At 42.5% G+C, this 17,736-nt stretch overlaps 1 protein-coding gene across 4 annotated transcripts in view; it reads right to left on the bottom strand.

The window, feature by feature from the left end:
* zc3h3 (zinc finger CCCH-type containing 3) overlaps window positions 1-17,736 on the bottom strand; it is a 79,798-nt gene that overhangs the window by 38,038 nt on the left and 24,024 nt on the right. For 2 of the 4 annotated variants that reach the window (XM_077716425.1, XM_077716424.1), the window contains exons 4-7: window positions 15,572-15,722; window positions 4,023-4,186; window positions 2,133-2,196; window positions 1,736-1,888 (exon numbers count right to left, since the gene is read on the bottom strand). In XM_077716425.1, the coding sequence (XP_077572551.1) occupies window positions 1,736-1,888; window positions 2,133-2,196; window positions 4,023-4,186; window positions 15,572-15,722 (532 nt within the window). The other 2 variants (XR_013326245.1, XM_077716426.1) reach the window with 2 other exon arrangements.

The raw sequence follows: 17,736 nt of genomic DNA, 5'->3' as shown, positions 1-17,736 counted from the left end.
AGATGAAGGTGCAGAACAGTCTTCAGATGGCCTATACACAACTAAAGGCCTACTGTGCCTACCAAAGAATTTATTCCGAAATTGAGCCATGTAAAGTCTTATGTCTCAACAGGGGGGATGATGGACATGGTACAACATGTGTTCCATGTGCCAACAGGTCTAAATACCTACTTTAAATTTTTTTGGAACTGTTTAATTTTGCTTTCGCTACCGCTATCACTATAGCTATCATTATTACTCAACAATTTTAAGGGCGCGGTTTATACGCGCAGGTGGCTTGTATGTGAGTAAATACGGTATTTTCTCCCTGAAGTCCGAGATCCAAACCGATGGGTTATTCTCCATCTTAACGATGACTATTTTATTCATAATGGTTGCCACTTGCTTGGTAATTTTTGAAAAAATATATATCGTCGGCATTTTCCAAATTCCTTTTTTCTTGATGTAACGCACATGTAGATTCATTTATGATGCCTTAAGTGACGTGACGCAGGAAGCAATTTAAACGGTGATTCAAAATCAGAACAATGATGGAATATGCTCGGCGTAATCTTTCTGTGCGTGATGTAAACTGTAATCTGAAGAAAAGGCAACGTCTTTCTTGGCTGTTTGTATTATTTGGCACGTCATTCTTCTGCTACCCAATTGTAGCCATTTCAGCGTAAAAAAAGAATTGATGCCCTGACTTCCGGCATTTTTTATCTCCAATCTTCCAGTTGTGAGTTTCATCTTGGAAGTTTTTAGGAACTTTTTATACACTGATACATTGACATACTAGTGCCCCGACAAAAAAGCAATTTGAGATACGAGTAAAAATTTTATTTACGAGTTTACAGCTGACGCGGGAGGCTGCGGTCTTTCTTCCCGCAACTCTCTCATGTAAATGTCTCAACGAGCATTGGGCAGAGCATTGCATTTTTCCCCCTTTAGTCAGTGCAGAATGGTGAACGCATGGCAGAGGTTGATCGCCAATACAAGAATAGTATACTACTTCCCATTGGCAAGTGGTCATGTGCAATCCTATTGTGAGTCATTTTTAGAATATTTTGAAGAGAACACAAAAATAAACATGCATCTATAGGTTCCTTTTAAAAATTGCTGCTGACAGTCACAGTGGAGGCGGGGCAAATAGAGCCAACCCGGGAGAAAAAGAAAAATTAAAATCAAAATTAGAATTAAGTTTAGTGTAAGGTTAGAATAAAATAATTTTGAGTGTCTGTATCGTATTCCAAGTTCATTTAAATTTGTGTTATTTTACTAGCGTGTTGCCGTGCAAAAAGTCTCTCTCTCTCTCTCTTTCGCAAAATATGTCTAATTTTAGTAATATTAAACATCATAACCACTAGTTATTTGTTACTCTGTTGATAGATCGCAAATTAGAACAACTTAAAATGTTTTTCCATTCTAATATGCAGTTTTTAGGTGTTTTTTCAGAGGGTTGCAACAAACTAATTTGTTTTTAGTTCATTTCTATGAGAAACGTTGATTTGAGATACGAGTAAATCGACACACAAAGTCAGTCCCGGAATGCAATAAGCTTGAATCTCATGGTACCACGTTACCTAATAAAAAAAAAAAACATACTGAAGCTGCAAATATTGAAACCACAAAATGGTAAAGGATCACAGTACAGTACAGTAAAATGGTTTCAGGATTACATTTTCAAGATGAAATCACGTACATTCTTACCTGAAGGAACAAGTATTTTTATATCTGGTTGAAAAGTATTTGTTACCTTGTACAAACAGCAACTTTGTCCGGGTCATGAATGTAGGTACAGCTGCTACCACGATTGCATTTGCCAAAACGATTGTAGTACATACAGTACTGCCTCTGCTTCTTTTGACGAGCTTGTCTGATTACAGCAATACTGCGCTGGACTGCACGGCTGGTTTAAAAAATAATAACACAAAGAGAGGAGTTAAAAGACTATGAAAAGCTGATTGCAGGAATTGTACTTGATTGAACCCTACTACAACTAATAATTTCTACTAATTACAGTCTTCGTTTGATAGATAAAACTGAAATTAGGATAATAGGCGAGTTGTGGGATTTGACATTTTCAGGGGGGTTACCATTAAATTCCTGTTAGAAATGGCAAAATATCAGACATATCCAATAAATGTGCCTACCTGGCAAAATGGCGGGGGCTATACGGGTGACAGGTGGCAGAATTGACTTGAAAGAAGTTAGAACCTGAAGAGAAAGACATACTCAGCTTGCGTCTTAATCAGCATAGTATTACTAATACTGCCGCGTCAGCAGCTACCCAGCTGTCTACAGCAGTGTTTCCCAACCAATGTGCCGTGAGCGATGCTCAGGTGTACCGCGACAATCTACAAGAAGTCATACATCATAATAATCCAAGAGAGAAAACCCAATAATAATTTGTTTTGTTTTACAACCTTTCTATCCTTTTTATTTCATTTTAATATTTCTTAATACATCTATTTTTACTTTACATTGTACTTTATTGGATTGGATGACTTTATTTATCCCGTAATTGGGAAATTTCGTTGTGACAGTAGCAAGAGGGTGAGAATGCAGATAAAGGAGAGGCATAGTTACAAATTGCATTTTGGTATTTATTAATGATTTCTCATGTTTTGCTTTGCTTTGTACTAGGTGCTTTTTGGTTTGTTGCTCCGCAACCTTAGCGACTCAGCCCCAACCGCCGTGTGGCTTGGTTTCTTTGTGCTAGTCCAAGACATCTTTTGAGTCATTCACCCGTGCCTCCGCTGTCATGCACATAGGATCAACTGTAAGCAGTGGACGACAGTGGCGTGAGAAGAGGCAACGCTCCAGACCGAGAATTCAATCCTTGTTATGGGAGTGTGAGATCTCTTCCCAGTCAGATGGGGGAGCTGCCGGTGCTTGCTGGGCTGCTCGTGCGCTTTGAAGCCCCCCATCAGCCTCTCCGCTACTACTGTTGTTGTGTCTGTCTTGCTAATCTAACCAAAAAAAAAATCCCAAACACTGGATGAAATAAAGTTTGTATCTAATCTAATTACAATCATCAGGGATACAATCCCTCCCACAGTAGACCCTCACCAGTTTGCTTATAAATTGCTAATAGGTCCACGGAGGACGCCATCGCCGTACCTCTACACACAGCACTGAGCACAGTTGCTTTTCATTGAATATAGCTCAGCCTTCAACACTATTATACCGGACATTCTGCTGACAAACTCTCCCACCTTTGACTATACTCTTCCATCTGCTGCTGGATAAAGAACCTTTTACCAACCGTCCACAAATTGTGAGACATGGCCCCCACCTCTCTTCCTCCATTACACTGACAACTGGCTCCCCTAAAGGCTGTGTACTGAGTCCTCTTCTATACTCCCTGTACACATACGACTGTACACCAACCCACCAGTCTAACTCCATCATCAAATTTGCCGATGAAATCCACTGTGGTCGGACTCATCTCAGGGGAGATGAGTCTGCCTACAGAAATGAGGTCAACAAACTGTCTTTGTGGTGTTTGGTGAACAATCTTACACTAAACACCATGAAAACTAAATAATCCTGGACTTTCGCAAACGCAGCCCAGTTCTGGCCCCATTCCTCATAAATAGAGTATGTGTAGAGAAGTTCCAGTCCTTCAAATTCCTGGGGGTCCACGTCATGGACCAGCTCTCCTGGTCTACAAAAAACAAGCTGGTGGTGAAGAAGGCCCAGAAACGGCTCCATTTCCTGAGGGTACTCGGGAGGAAAAACTTGGACACTCAGCTTCTGGTAACCTTCTATGGAGCCACTATGGAAAGCATTCTGGCATAATGCATTACAGTGTGGTACAATACAAGCACAGCAGCAGACAGAAAAGCCATGCAGAGAGTGATCAACACCGCCCAGAAAATCATCGGCTGCTCTCTGCCCTGATTGAATGACATTGTCAGCCCTTGCTACCTCAGCAGCTCAGCTTACATATTGTGAAAAAATAATTGATTTAAATAGTTGATAGACAAAAAACAAACCAAAAGGTATACAGTTGTTGATGAGAAACAGAACTTGTTTACCTGTTCGGTGGATCGACATGTTGTGACAGACTGTACGAGACAGTTTATTGGCTGAGACTTGGTAAAGATGACCCCTAATCCAACATATGCCAGATTGTTTCCAGAGTTGACTAGTTTCTGAATATCTATGGAGAGATGATCTCTGACGATTCTGGAGAAAACTCCTGAAGAGCAGAAACAAAAAAAGGACATGCGTAGATGTAATTTATGTGAAATTTAGCTCTGAATGATTATCCGTTTCACAGTGATTATATTATTCACCAAGGAGAAAATGAATACAAATCTATATATTTCACCCTCTGTAAATAGGTCATTGCCCCCCATCTCCGTTTAATTTCAAATAAATATGACGGATCACAAGTTTACAAAAGCTGAGTTTAATTATATACGATGCAGGCCATACTATCTACCAAGGGAGCTAAAGGTCGTCATAGTAAGGGCTATCTACATACCTCCAAATGCGAACGTCAACACGGCTCTCGACCTACTGCTAACGGCTGTAAATAAACAACAGCTCAACCACCCTGTCTTTATTGTCACTGGTGACTTCAACAAAGCATGTTTAAAGACTGTTCTACCCAAGTTTATCCAATATGTCAAATGCAATACAAGAGAAGACAAAATTCTCGACGATGTCTACTCGAACATCAAACATGCCTATAAAGCAGCTCCTCTCCCACATCTAGCTGGATCAGACCATCTCTGCATATCTCTCACCCCTGCGTACACCACACTTCGAACGCAGACAAGGCCAAAAATAAAGATAATAAAAACTTGGCCCGAGGATGCTTTTTCTAAGCTGCGAGACTGCTTTTCCCGCGCCAACTGGGAACTTTACGAACACAACGACCTCCTGGACTATACGGAAACTACTCTCCTACATCAGAAACTGCATTGACAATGTTACTACAGACAAACAGATACAGGTTTTTCCAAACCAAAGACCCTAGATGACCAAAGAGACACAAGCACTGATCAAATGCCGTAACACCGCCTTCAGATCGGGGGACAAGAGAAAGTATAGAGCTGCCAGAGCAGAGCTGAAAAGAGGCATAAAGAAGGCCAAGGCAGCATATACTAAGAAAATCGATGAGCACTTCAAAGAAAATAACCCAAAGAAGATGTGGCAGGCAATACGACATATCACTAACTACAAGAGCAATTTTATGTCTTAAACGTGAATGCCTCACTAGCGGAGGAACTGAAACATTTCTTTGCCCGCTTTGAGACTGACAAATCAGACCCAGTGTCAACACTCCCACTATCACCCTGCGACAATACATTGGAGTTTCGGGAACAGGAAGTGAGACAGGAAATGCAGTCTGTGAACACCAGGAAGGCTGCTGGTCCAGACGAAATACCTGGCAAGGTGCTCAAAGCCTGTGCTGAACAGCTGGCTGGAGTCTTCACGGACATTTTCAATCGGTCCTTGCAACAATCCATCGTTCCTGCCTGCCTGAAATCTGCCACCATCATTCCTGTTCCCAAAAAGCCAACCATCGACAGCTTGAACGATTACAGGCCTGTTGCTCTCACGCCTGAGATCATGAAGTGCTTTGAAAAGTTGGTGGCCCACCATATCAGAAATACAATCCCCCCCCCTCAGTTGACCCTCACCAGTTTGCTTATAGAGAAAACAGGTCCACTGAGGATGCTATCGCCGTGGCTCTACCAACAGCACTGAGCCACCTGAAGCACCAGGGGAATTATGTGAGGATGCTTTTCATTGACTATAGCTCAGCCTTCAACACCATTAAGCCGGACATTCTGAAGGACAAACTCTCCCACCTTGGACTATCCTCCTCAATCCGCTGCTGGATAAAGAACTTATTGACTGGCCGACCACTGAGCACTGGGTCACCACAAGGCTGTGTACTGGGTCATCTCCTGTACTCCCTGTACACATACGACGGCACACCAGCCCACTAGTCAAACTCCATCATCAAATTTGCCGATGACACCACTGTGATCGGACTTATCTCAGGCGGGGATGAGTCGGCTTACAGAGACGAGGTTGATAAACTGTCTTTTTGGTGCTCGGCGAATAATCTTACACTAAATACCACAAAGACTAAAGAAATAATCCTGGACTTTCGCAAGCACAGCACAGACCTGGCCCCACTGCGCATTAACGGAGTATGTGTAGACAGGGTCCAGTCCTTCAAATTTCTGGGAGTCCATGTCACAGATAGGCTCTCCTGGTCTACAGACACCACAGTGGTAGTGAAGAAGGCCCAGAAACGACTCCACGTTCTCAGGGTACTGAGAAGGAACAAATTGGACACCAAGCTTCTGGCAACCTTCTACAGAGCCACTGTGGAGAGCATCCTGGCATACTGCATTACAGTGTGGTATGCCGGAAGCACGGCAGCAAAAAAAAAAAGCCATGCCGAGGGTGATTAACACTGCCCAGAAGATTGTCGGCTGCTCTCTGCCATCACTGGAAGACATTGCCAACCCCCGGTACCTCAGAAGAGCCGGGTCCATTGTTGGGGACCCATACCATCCTGGACACGGCCTGTTCCAGTTGCTTCCATCAGGCAGACGCTACAGGTCCTACAAAGCACGGACAAACAGGCTCAAGGACAGCTTTTTCCCAACAGCCATCAGGACTCTGAACCTGCAGCAACACGTGACGCGACGACAACAAAAATCCCTTCTATGAAATTAAGTCGCAGTGAAGTAACAGGAAGGTCGTTTGGCGTCGATCTGTCTTCTACAGGCTGACTGAGGGAGGGTAAGTAAGAAGACAGTCAGAGGTAAGTGATCCATCTTATTCTAGTTGGCATCGGTGAGGCAACTTGCAGTCGCCGGATTGATGGCGCTCAAGGAGGCGGAGAGCTAACAAGTATGAATATGTCATAAATGGGTCTTGCCTGGGAAGACAAACTTGTGGAGAAGCACTAAACAATTTCGTCATACGCTGCTGAGGGTATGATGACTACTAGGCTTTTTGTCAAGTCAATGATGACGACAATGCTTATGTCTGATTTTCATTTTTCATTTCACAAGACATGCCCAAACATGGTTGCCACATTTCTTTCAGTGGGAAATCAGTCTTTTACAAAAAAAATAGTAGGCTACAAAATTCTAAGAAAAAATGCATCATGCCACAATCCAAACAAATTCCAGAAGAAATGTGAAAACAAGTGATTGATATTTGTCAGATTAGAAAATGTTACAACGCCATTTTCAAGGCCTTGGGGCTCTGGAAAACCACTGTAACCATGTCCTGATACAAAAATGAAGAAAACTTAGAAGACGGTCATATCTTCCCAGGAATGTTTGAACCACGAAGATGATTTGACTGATGTAAGGTCACAAAAAAAACATCCCGAAAAAACATGCAGAAGTTCACAGTTAAGGTCACAACTTCACTATAAAAACATATTTGCCCAAAAATGCTGGAAACAGCCTAGCCTTGGAGGCAGGATGGTTGTTGACGAAGCAACGGAGGGGAAGCTTGTGAGCGAGGAGCCTGGGTTGGGGGCTTGAGATGAGGCGCTGGGACGAGAACCTGAGGACAAGGAACCGAGTTGGGTGAGTGGACGTTGGCGGCTGCCCTTTCTTTCTTTCTTCCTTGTCCGTCGAGAGGGCTGATTCATGGCCTGTTATCCATTTGGCAAGGGTAATTTTACAAACTCTTACCTGAACCTCCCCAATGGACACCAAGTGGAGGTCTGTGATAGATGGCCCAACAGGACCCCAGGTTCCAGTCCGCGGCTAGAACCTGGGAGAGTTTTACTCAGTGGTTGATGCCAATAGAATGAACCGAACAGGGAGCCAATCACAATCGGAGGTGCTCAGGCGTTTGATCGCCGGTCTTTTGGTTGTCGGACGATTGGTCGCCCAGACGATTGGTCTCCCGGACGATTGGTCGCCCGGACGTTCGGTCGCCCGGACGTTCGGTCGCCCGGACGTTCGGTCGCCCGGACGTTCGGTCGCCCGGACGTTCGGTCGCCCGGACGTTCGGTCGCCCGGACGTTCGGTCGCCCGGACGTTCGGTCGCCCGGACGTTCGGTCGCCCGGACGTTTGGTCGCCCGGACATTTGGTCACCCGAACTTTGGTAGAACAGGTTCAAATTATGACAGTTTATGGTTGAAACCAGCTCTCAAAATTATATTCATGAGTTTAATATCTAAATATCTATTGTTGATTCATGAGGGGGTTTAATATCTAAATATCTACTGTTAAAACCATTCATGAGAGGGAGTTTAATATCTCTTGATTCATGAGTTTGATATCTTGATATCTACTTTTGATTCATGAGTTCAATATCTAAATATCTACTGTTGAAACCAGCTCTCAAAATTATATTCATGAGAGTGTAATTCCTAAATGTCTAATATCAAAAGATCAATAAGAACATTCATTTAACATATTGGCTGCTGCCATTAACTTTCATAGCGTCATAAATGAACAGTAGATATTTAGATATTAAACTCTCTCATGAATCAACAGTAGATTTTTACATATTAAACTCTCATGAATCAACAGTAGATATTTAGATATTAAACTCATGAATCAACAGTAGATATTTAGATATTAAACTCTCTCATGAATCAACAGTAGATATCTAGATATTAAACTCTCTCGTGAATATAATTTTGAGAGCTGGTTTCAACCATTTACTCTGTTATAATTTGAACTTGTTCTACCAAAGTCCGGGCGACCAAACGTATGGCGACCAAACATCCGGGCGACCAAACATCCAGCGACCAAACATCCGGCGACAAAACGTCCGGCGACCAAACATCCGGCGACCAAACGTCCGGCGACCAAACATCCGGCAACCAAGCGTCCGGTCACGCAATCGTGCAAATCGTGTGATTTTGCAGATGACGTAGTCTCTTTTGGGTATATTTTCGGTTTATTGTCAGAACATTGAGCGCTTCTTCAGAAAAGGCATTACCTTGACACTAGGCTAGCATAAGTTATGCTAGCCGCTAGCATACCTATATTATGCTAGCCGCAAGCATTCCTGCTATGCTCGCTGCTAGTGTGTTATGCTATCCGCTAGCATATGTTAGGCAAGCCGCTAGCGTGTTTTTTTTAAAGACAGCACGGGCAAAACTAACTAATGCTTTATTGAGGTCAAAGGTACTCTGATATGAAGAGTTCGGTGTTTAACATGCCTGGATGGGATAAATTACCTGCATTACAATGTCCAAGAACTTGGAAATTATACTGAACAGGGATTCGAGGCCATTAAGGAGTGACGGGCAGCTACCAGTCTGATGGCGTTACAGGATCGCATAGTGGTGGAGATGCTCCTGACGGAGCAAGGGGGCGTGTGTGCAAAATGTTTGGAAAACAATGTTGCACCTTCATACCGAACAAACACGTCACCCGATGGGTCCCTAACCAGGGTCATTAGTGGCCTGCAGACCCTAAAACCGCAATATGCAAAAGCAGTCTGGAGTAGAATTGTCCGCTTCACAGAATGGTGGTATAAGACCTTTGGAAAATGTAAAGATTTGGCCCAATCTGTTGTGTTTTCTGTAGCCATATATGCTACTACCTTGACATTGTATGGGTGTTGTCTTATCCCGTTTGCGCTCCTCGCGAAGCCGACTTATAACTACTTCAATTGCCCCTACAAATTCGAAATTACACGAATTATATCTCTGCTTATGAAATGTACCGGGGAAAGCAGTGAAGTCCAGGAGTACGGTAATTCCGAGGACGAATTGGACGAAAATGATCATGTTCTTTCTTTTTCAGACCAGCCATGTGAGTAAGGAGTAGGCGGATAAAATCGCAGTCACCGACATTTCCATTTGGGATTACTAAGAAATGATTATTAACATACATATTATAAAAATGGGGGAATGTTAGGTTTATTCTGTATTACTATTATATACATATATGTGTAGTAAATCATTTTTGTTATATCATTCTTCCCAATTGTTCGGCTCGAGGTCATAAACAGCCGCCTGGTCCACTCTCATGTGGACTTCTTATCCAAGGATTGTTTATGCTACATCTCACCCAGTATCGGTCTCCGAGGATGTTGATCGGGAGGCAGCAAGGACTCGGGATATCTGACACTTCCATAACACTCGTATAGTGTGCATACCTCGTGCACTTTGGGCTTCTTCGTGTAATGGTTATGTGATTGTTAGGTCAAATGAAGGCGTGATTGTTTTTATCCAAATGAGGGTTGGTTTTAGTTTCCTTTTCTGTTATTGTTAAAATACCTTAATTGTTATTCTAGTCACAGATGTTGTTTTTGCTCACGCATGTTGAATTAATCAACAACCCTGTAATTGTTTTGATTTCTGGCCTTAAAGCCGTACGCGATTTACTGTTCGAGAGGATAGTTTTGAAGATGTATCTTCCCTTAAGGTTCTTATCCGTGATCCAATCTATTTAAAATTGAATAAGATGTCCTCCTGCAGTTATTGATAATTACAAAGAATGGTAATTATTAATGAACCTATCACACGTGAACCTGTGTTTCAACCAAAAATATCTATTTTGGTTTCATCTGACCATAACACATTCTCTGAGCCCTCTTCTGGATCTCTATTCTCTCTAGCAAACCGCCGACGGGCCTGCATGTGTACTGGCTTCAGCAGGGGGGACACGTCTGGCAGTGCAGGATTTGAGTCCCTTGCGGAGCATTGTGTTACTGATCGTAGTCTTTGTTACTGTGGTCCCTTCTCTCGGTAGGTCATTCACTAGGTCAGTGTTCTCGTTACCTCTGTGTCCTGCGTCTGATACGCACAGCTTTTCTTCCAGACGCACAATTTCAAGTAATGTGCTTTTTTCGGACGCAAAGAAATTTTATTCCACATAATCTTTGCTTCACAACGATCGTCCGCCATTGTTGTTTGAATCTCGCAATGAGAAACCTCGCGTGACGAGACTTAACAGACGAAATAATTCTCGCGTGAACGAGACTAGCAGACACTAGCAGACGAAAGCGATAGCAACACACGAGAGTTTCGTAATAGTGTAAGAAAGATAAAAAATGTTTCAGAAAAAGCAAAACAGTCTGGATAGTTATTTCGCAGTTAAAAATACAACTAGTAAGAAAAGAACTGCAGAAGATTCGATCGATGATCATGAAGCAAAACGGGGTAAGCAAGGAAAAATACGCACATTTCAAAAGACTTGGTTGCAGCTGTTCGCGTGGTTACGACATGACGAGGAAAATAATTTCATGTACTGTGCTGTTTGTACGGATAACAAGCAGGTAAATGGATTGATTGCGGCAGCTAAATGCACGAATTTTCAAAAATGCACCCTGGATAGACACATAGTTTTGCCCGGACACAAGTTGGCACTGGAAATTCCCACATTTCAAAGACAATATCATGGATTGGTGATGATGGTGAAAATAAATCAAACACTTGTGAGCCAATCATATCATCAACTGCTACAAAGAGGGAGTGGAGAATGCTCAAGCAAATTGTACTGGCTGAAAAGTACCCAAGAGACAAGATGAGCAATCTCTGGAAACTGATCAGCCAGTACCACAGTGAAGAGATGCCAAACATGATAAGATTGGCTCAGCTGGCTCTTACATCAGCTGTGCATACAGCTGGCTGTGAGAGAGGTTTTTCTGTGCAGAACAGAATCCTCACAAAGAAAAGAAACAGGCTGCAAGTGGAAACTCAGCACAAACTGATGGTAGTGCAGCTGGCTAAAAGTGTGAACCATCAAAAGGCCCTGGAAAAGTGGAAAGGCTGCAAAGAGAGGAGGATCTACGAGCTGAGAGACTAGTACAATGATAAATAAACCCTAACCCTAAACCATATAATAAATAAATTAAATCTGAATGTTTATATATCGTTGTTTATGTTTTATTTGCATCCGTAGTATGTTGGGACTCGTGACAAGTTTCCTGGGACGCACAGTTTTCAGACAAGCGAATCCCTGGGACTCGCAGTGTGCCAATTGTAAAATTATCACTGCTAGGTCCCCCTGTGTGTTTCTGGAATTTTTGATCACCATTCTTATTGTGATTTTGACGCCATGGGGGTGAGATCTTGCATGGAGCCTCTTCTAATAATTGCTCCCACAGTTGATTTCTTTACACCAAGTGTTTAACCTAATGCAGATTAATTCTTCCCAGCCAGATGCAGGTCCAATTTTGTCTCTGGTGTCCTTCGAAAGCTCTTTGGTCTTGGCCATAGAGGAGATTGGAGTGTGAGAGACTGAGCTTGTGGACAGGTGTCTTTTATACTGATAATGAGCTAAAACAGATGCTATTAATACAAGTAACAAGTAAATACCTAATTGTGATTGGGGGAAGAATAATGAGTACACCATTCTTACTGTGAAGCATGGGGGTGGTTGAAACATGCACATGGGACAGTACGAGAGGATGACAAGCGCCAAATATTGTGAGATTTTAGGGAAAAACTTCCTCCTCCCCTACCCGAGCATTGAACATGGGTTGTGGTTGGGTCTTCCAACATAACAATAACGCTAAGCATAAAGCTAGGAAAACAATACAAGGAGTAGCTATGTAAAAAATCATCATGGTTCTGTAGTGGAACAGCCAATCCCCAGACCTAAACCTAATGGAAAATGTGTTTCTCAGCAACAACGCAGAAACCTGATTGATCCAGAGAAGATCTTTGTAGAGGAGAGGGCCAAAATCCCCTCTCCATCATGTGCAAACCTGCAGAAAAACTAGGAAATGTTTCACCTCTGTATTTTCAAACAAAGGCCACGGTACCAAATATTAACATTGACTTTCCCAGGTATTCAAATTGTTAATTTGTAGCTGTATCACACAATAAAACATTAAAAAGTCATACATTGTGATTTCAGATATTTGTTTTTAGATTATCTCACTCTCACAGTGGACATGCAACTACGATGAAAATTTCAGACTCCTCCATCATATCTAAGTGGGACAAATAGCAGGGTGTTCAAATAAAGGACTACATGTTACTTTTGACTGAAATTTAAAAGAATAGGCTCTATCCCAGGCATGGGAAAACTACGGCCCGCGGGCCATATACCCGTTAAAGCCTGTTAGGCTTTTTAATCCGGCCGGCCGACATTGTCCAAATTATAGTAAAAATCAATCACCTCACTCATTTCCCTCTCCCCTGCAATACCCTCTCCTCTCCGATAGATGGCACACTAGCCTAGACCTTAGTTGGAATGTAACTTTCCAGCTGCCATTTTCCACCTTCGGTAAAAAATGAGCGGATCAAAGAAAAGGAAAGTGGATACTGAGTGCCGAGTATTTAAAAAAAGTGGACTTTCCGGGTCACAAATTTTAATAAAGCCTGTCACAGATCCCGGTTAACTGACCAACACCTCAGATCTATTTTGATAATTGCCAACAAGAAACCAACTCCAGATTTTGATGCACTGGCAAAAAAGGAGAACATCAACACAGTTACCACTGAAATGTTAGTTTCTCTACTGTGTTAAAAATAGCAACTTGCACATGTACGCACAGCAGCAGTATAGTAGCTTAATTAACATGCCGCTCATCACACTGAATTTAAAGACTGCTTTCTTTTGTTGAATATTATGTTCCTAATGTTGAAAGTATATTTCTGAATAAATTTTCACCTTCAATTGTGTTTTGTTTCTTTCATTTCAATTCCCAGGGTTGTTACATTACATTGCGTGTCCAAATGCTCCTGGCCCGCGGGCCTCTGTGTCAAGTTTTAGTATCCATTCTGGCCCGCATGTCAATAACTTTGCCCACCCCTACTCTAACCGGAATGAAAGAATGAAAAATATGAGACTACAGACGCTCTAGTGAGGGAGGTGCAAGGAAGAGGCAAGCCATTTCATTTGAAACGAAAGTGGCAATAATAAAGAAGCTTGATGCGCATGAGAAAGTGGTGAGCGTTGCACGGGAATAGAACATGAATCGGTTGACCGTCAGTACCATTTATAAACAGAAAGATCGTATAATGGAACACGTGAAAGGTGCAGTCCCGATGGAATCGACGATCATTAGCATTCACTAGAAGACATTGCCAACCCCCGGTACCTCAGAAGAGCCGGGTCCATTGCTGGGGACCCATACCATCCTGGACACGGCCTGTTCCAGTTGCTTCCATCTGGCAGACGATACAGGTCCTACAAAGCACGGACAAACAGGCTCAAGGACAGCTTTTTCCCAAAAGCCATCAGGACTCTGAACCAGCAGCAACACGTGACGTGACGACAACACAAATCCCCTCTATGAGATTAAGTCGCAATGAAGTAACAGGAAGTTCGTTTGGTGTGGATCTGCCTTCCACAGGCTGACTGAGGCAGGGTAAGTATAAAGACTGAGAGAGGTAAGTGATCCATCTTATTCTTGTTGGCATCAGTGAGGCAACTTGCAGTCGCCGGATTGATGGCGCACAAGGCGGAGAGCTAACAAGTATGAATATGCCATAAATAAATGTCATAAATGTGTCTTGCCTGGGAAGACGAACTTGTGGAGAAGCACTATACAATTTCGTCATACACTGCTGAGGGTATGATGACTACTAGGCTTTTTTGTCAGTCAATGAGGACGACAATGCCTATGTCTGATTTTCAAAAGAAGAGGGAAAAACATAGAAGAGATGGAGAAACTTCTCACCATTTGGCTCGAGGATCAGCAGCAGCGGCATGTTCCTCTGATCCTTATGCTCATTCAGGAGAAGGCCAAATCTATCTATTAGGATGTCAAGGCTAAGGCTGGGGAAAGCGCTGCCGATTTAACGTTTTCTGCCAGCCATGGGTGGTTTTCCCGTTTCAAGAAGAGGGCTAATCTCCACCATGAGTCCGTGTCCAGAGAGGCAGCATCTGTGGACAAAGGTGCTGCCGAGCGATTCCCCCAAGTGCTAAAGGAGATCATTGAGGAGGGTGGTTATTCGGCTAAGCAGATCTTCAATGCTGACGAAACGGGTCTTTTTTGAAAGAAAATGCCATAGAAGACCTACATTAGTCGTGAGGATAAGACGATGCCCGGATATAAAGCGGCTAAAGACAGCCTACCCTTAATGCTTGGGGCGAATGCGGAAGGGAGCTAGAAGCTGAAGCTGCTAATTTATGGGCAGCTATGAAGAACGTGATGAAAAGCTCTCTCCCCGTATATATGGATGTCAAACAAGAAGACATGGGTGACACTTGTTGAATTTGAGGACTGGTTCTTCCACCATTTCATCCCAGAAGTGAAGTTGTATTCCGGGGAAATGGATCCTGCTGGTGCTGGAAAATGCCCCTGGCCACCACCCACACTTGGATGATTTTCACCCTAATGTCAAAGTTGTGTACCCGCCGCCAAATACAACTTCACTTCTGCAGCCGATGGACTAGGGCGTTGTCGCCAATTTCAAGAAACATTACACCCGACGGACGTAAAGGATGGCCGTGAAAGCAGTGAATGCTGACCCTGAGATGACCTTACAGAGCTACTGGAAGTCCTATAACATCTTGAACTGGAGAAAAAACATTGATGCATCATGGCGTGAGCTTACCGAGGTCAACCTCAACGCCGTGTGGAGGCCTGCATGTGGCATTTTTATTAGACTTGCAGAAGGCAGTGTGAGTGTGAAGTAGTGCACACGCATGTATACCAATGCATTACCTAGCAGACCGGATTTTCTTGGCTCTCCAGGATAGAGTTGGACATGAGGGACTAGTATATGCAGCACCGAAGCCTGGATGGCTAATCATCTTGTATTGTGGTGTACACATTCTCTGCAGAGGCGTTGTACGGTAAAAGGAAAAAGCTGGACCTGTGGATAAATGGAAGGAAAAATTAATAAATTATATAATTGGGTCAAAAAGGAGTTGTCAACAACCCTACCAGACTTAAATTACCGTATTTTACTGACCGTCCCTGCGTATAAGCTGTACCCTTAAATTTGCTTTAAAATCGTTAAGTTTTACAACTTATCTCGTATAAGACCCCCTGATTCACAATTTTCACCTTCATATACATGGGTTTAATAGGGAGCACAAATGTGTTACTTTGAAGGGAAAATCTTAAGAAAAATCAATGCACATGTTTTTTTCTGAGATACTGTGTGAAGAGATACGGAATTGCAGAGGGTGATCAACACAGTCCAAAAGATAATCAACTGCCCCCAACCCACCCTGTCCAGCTCCAACGAATGCCGGTGCCTTAGAAGGGCTGAGAGCATTATAAAAGACAATACACATCCCTGCTTCCACGACTTCAACCTGCTGCCCCCTGGAAGGTGCTACAGAACTATAACTTCCAAGACAAACAGACGCAAGGACAGTTTTTTTTCCAAGAGCTGTCACCATACTAAACTTGAGTTCTGCACCTTGGCTCTAATCAAGACTTACTACCACTACTTATACAGTGATACCTCAAGATACGAGCTTAATGCATTCTGGGACTGAGCTCGTAAGTCGATTTACTCATAATTCAAACAAACATTTCCCTAAAAAACAAATTAATTCGGTCTAACCCTCTGAAAAAAAAAACTAAAACAGGATATTGGATTGAAAAAAATATTTTGTGTTCTAATTCGCCATCTAGTAACAAATTAACATAACTAGTGGTTTAGTCACACTAAAATTAGACACATTTTGCGGCGGGGAGAGACTTTTTGCATGGCAAGGCGCTCATAACAAACAAACTAAAATTAACTTGGATTATGATGCAGACACAAAAATACATTTTGATGAGCACTTTTAGGCTTTTTGGCGACAACAACTTACCAAGTGCTACATTTATCTGGGACACTGCAAACGTGTGCAGCAATTATATGCTTATATTCGGCGCCATTTGGTGGTGAGACCCGAGCTGTCTCAGCTGTCCCCTCCCCCAAAACCACATTTAAATGAGATTTGCAATAAATAAAGCTATTTAAAATTTTAATTTTTACCAAGGCCCTTACTTTGCCAAAATAGAAGTTCACAGACCCCGGACATCTTCCAGTTCAGGTAGCATAAGTAATACAACTTAATTATCTTATTTTTACAGTACACTATTTGCCCCGCCTCCACCCTGACTTTCAGATGCCTATTGAGGGTTGTTTGCTTTTGTATTCCCTTCAAAATATTCCGAAAATGTCAATAGGATAACGCAAAACCCCTTGCCAACGAGAAATAGTATATACGCCATTTGCACTAACAGGATAAAACACTGAAATAATGCAACGCCCCGCCTAGTGCTTGTAGAGACATTACACGAGGGAGTTACGAGGAGAAAGACAGTGCCCATGATGTTCTTATAAAAAGCCTCTCGCGTCTGATGTATGCTCTTACATCAAAATTTGTCTCGTATCTCAAGATTAATATTTCCACAAAACTTTACTCGTATCTAAAATTGTTCTTATGTCGGGACATTCGCATGTCGAGGTATGACTATACTACATTGATAGATGAAGCCAGCGTGAAAATCCACAGACACACTAGTTGCTCAAAATTCTACCCGTATCTCAAATTGCTCGTATGTCGGGGCACTCGTATGTTGACATACCACTGTATACATTATATATGCCTTCGACGCGCAAATCATTGTTCAAAAAGGAAAAACGTTTCTTTTGTTTTCAGTGCGCCACCATATTTATTGGATGAAGAGCGTATGTGCAGTGGGTGCGTAGTTACAGTACGTGTTTCCAGATTGTTTGGGTTATGTTCCCAGCATGATTTTGCGGGCAAATAGCTTTCCTATGTAGGAATTTGCGTTGCAAAAATCAGCAACAAAATGACTTTAATCTCATAAATTAGAGGTTTTCTCTTGTGAATTTAAAATGTTATTTTTGACAATTTGAA

The sequence above is a fragment of the Stigmatopora nigra genome, chromosome 5 (genome assembly GCF_051989575.1).
Source record: "Stigmatopora nigra isolate UIUO_SnigA chromosome 5, RoL_Snig_1.1, whole genome shotgun sequence".
Taxonomy (NCBI): Eukaryota; Metazoa; Chordata; class Actinopteri; order Syngnathiformes; family Syngnathidae; genus Stigmatopora; species Stigmatopora nigra.
Note: the sequence above shows the minus strand (reverse complement) of the source record. Positions and strands in the feature narration are given on the sequence as shown.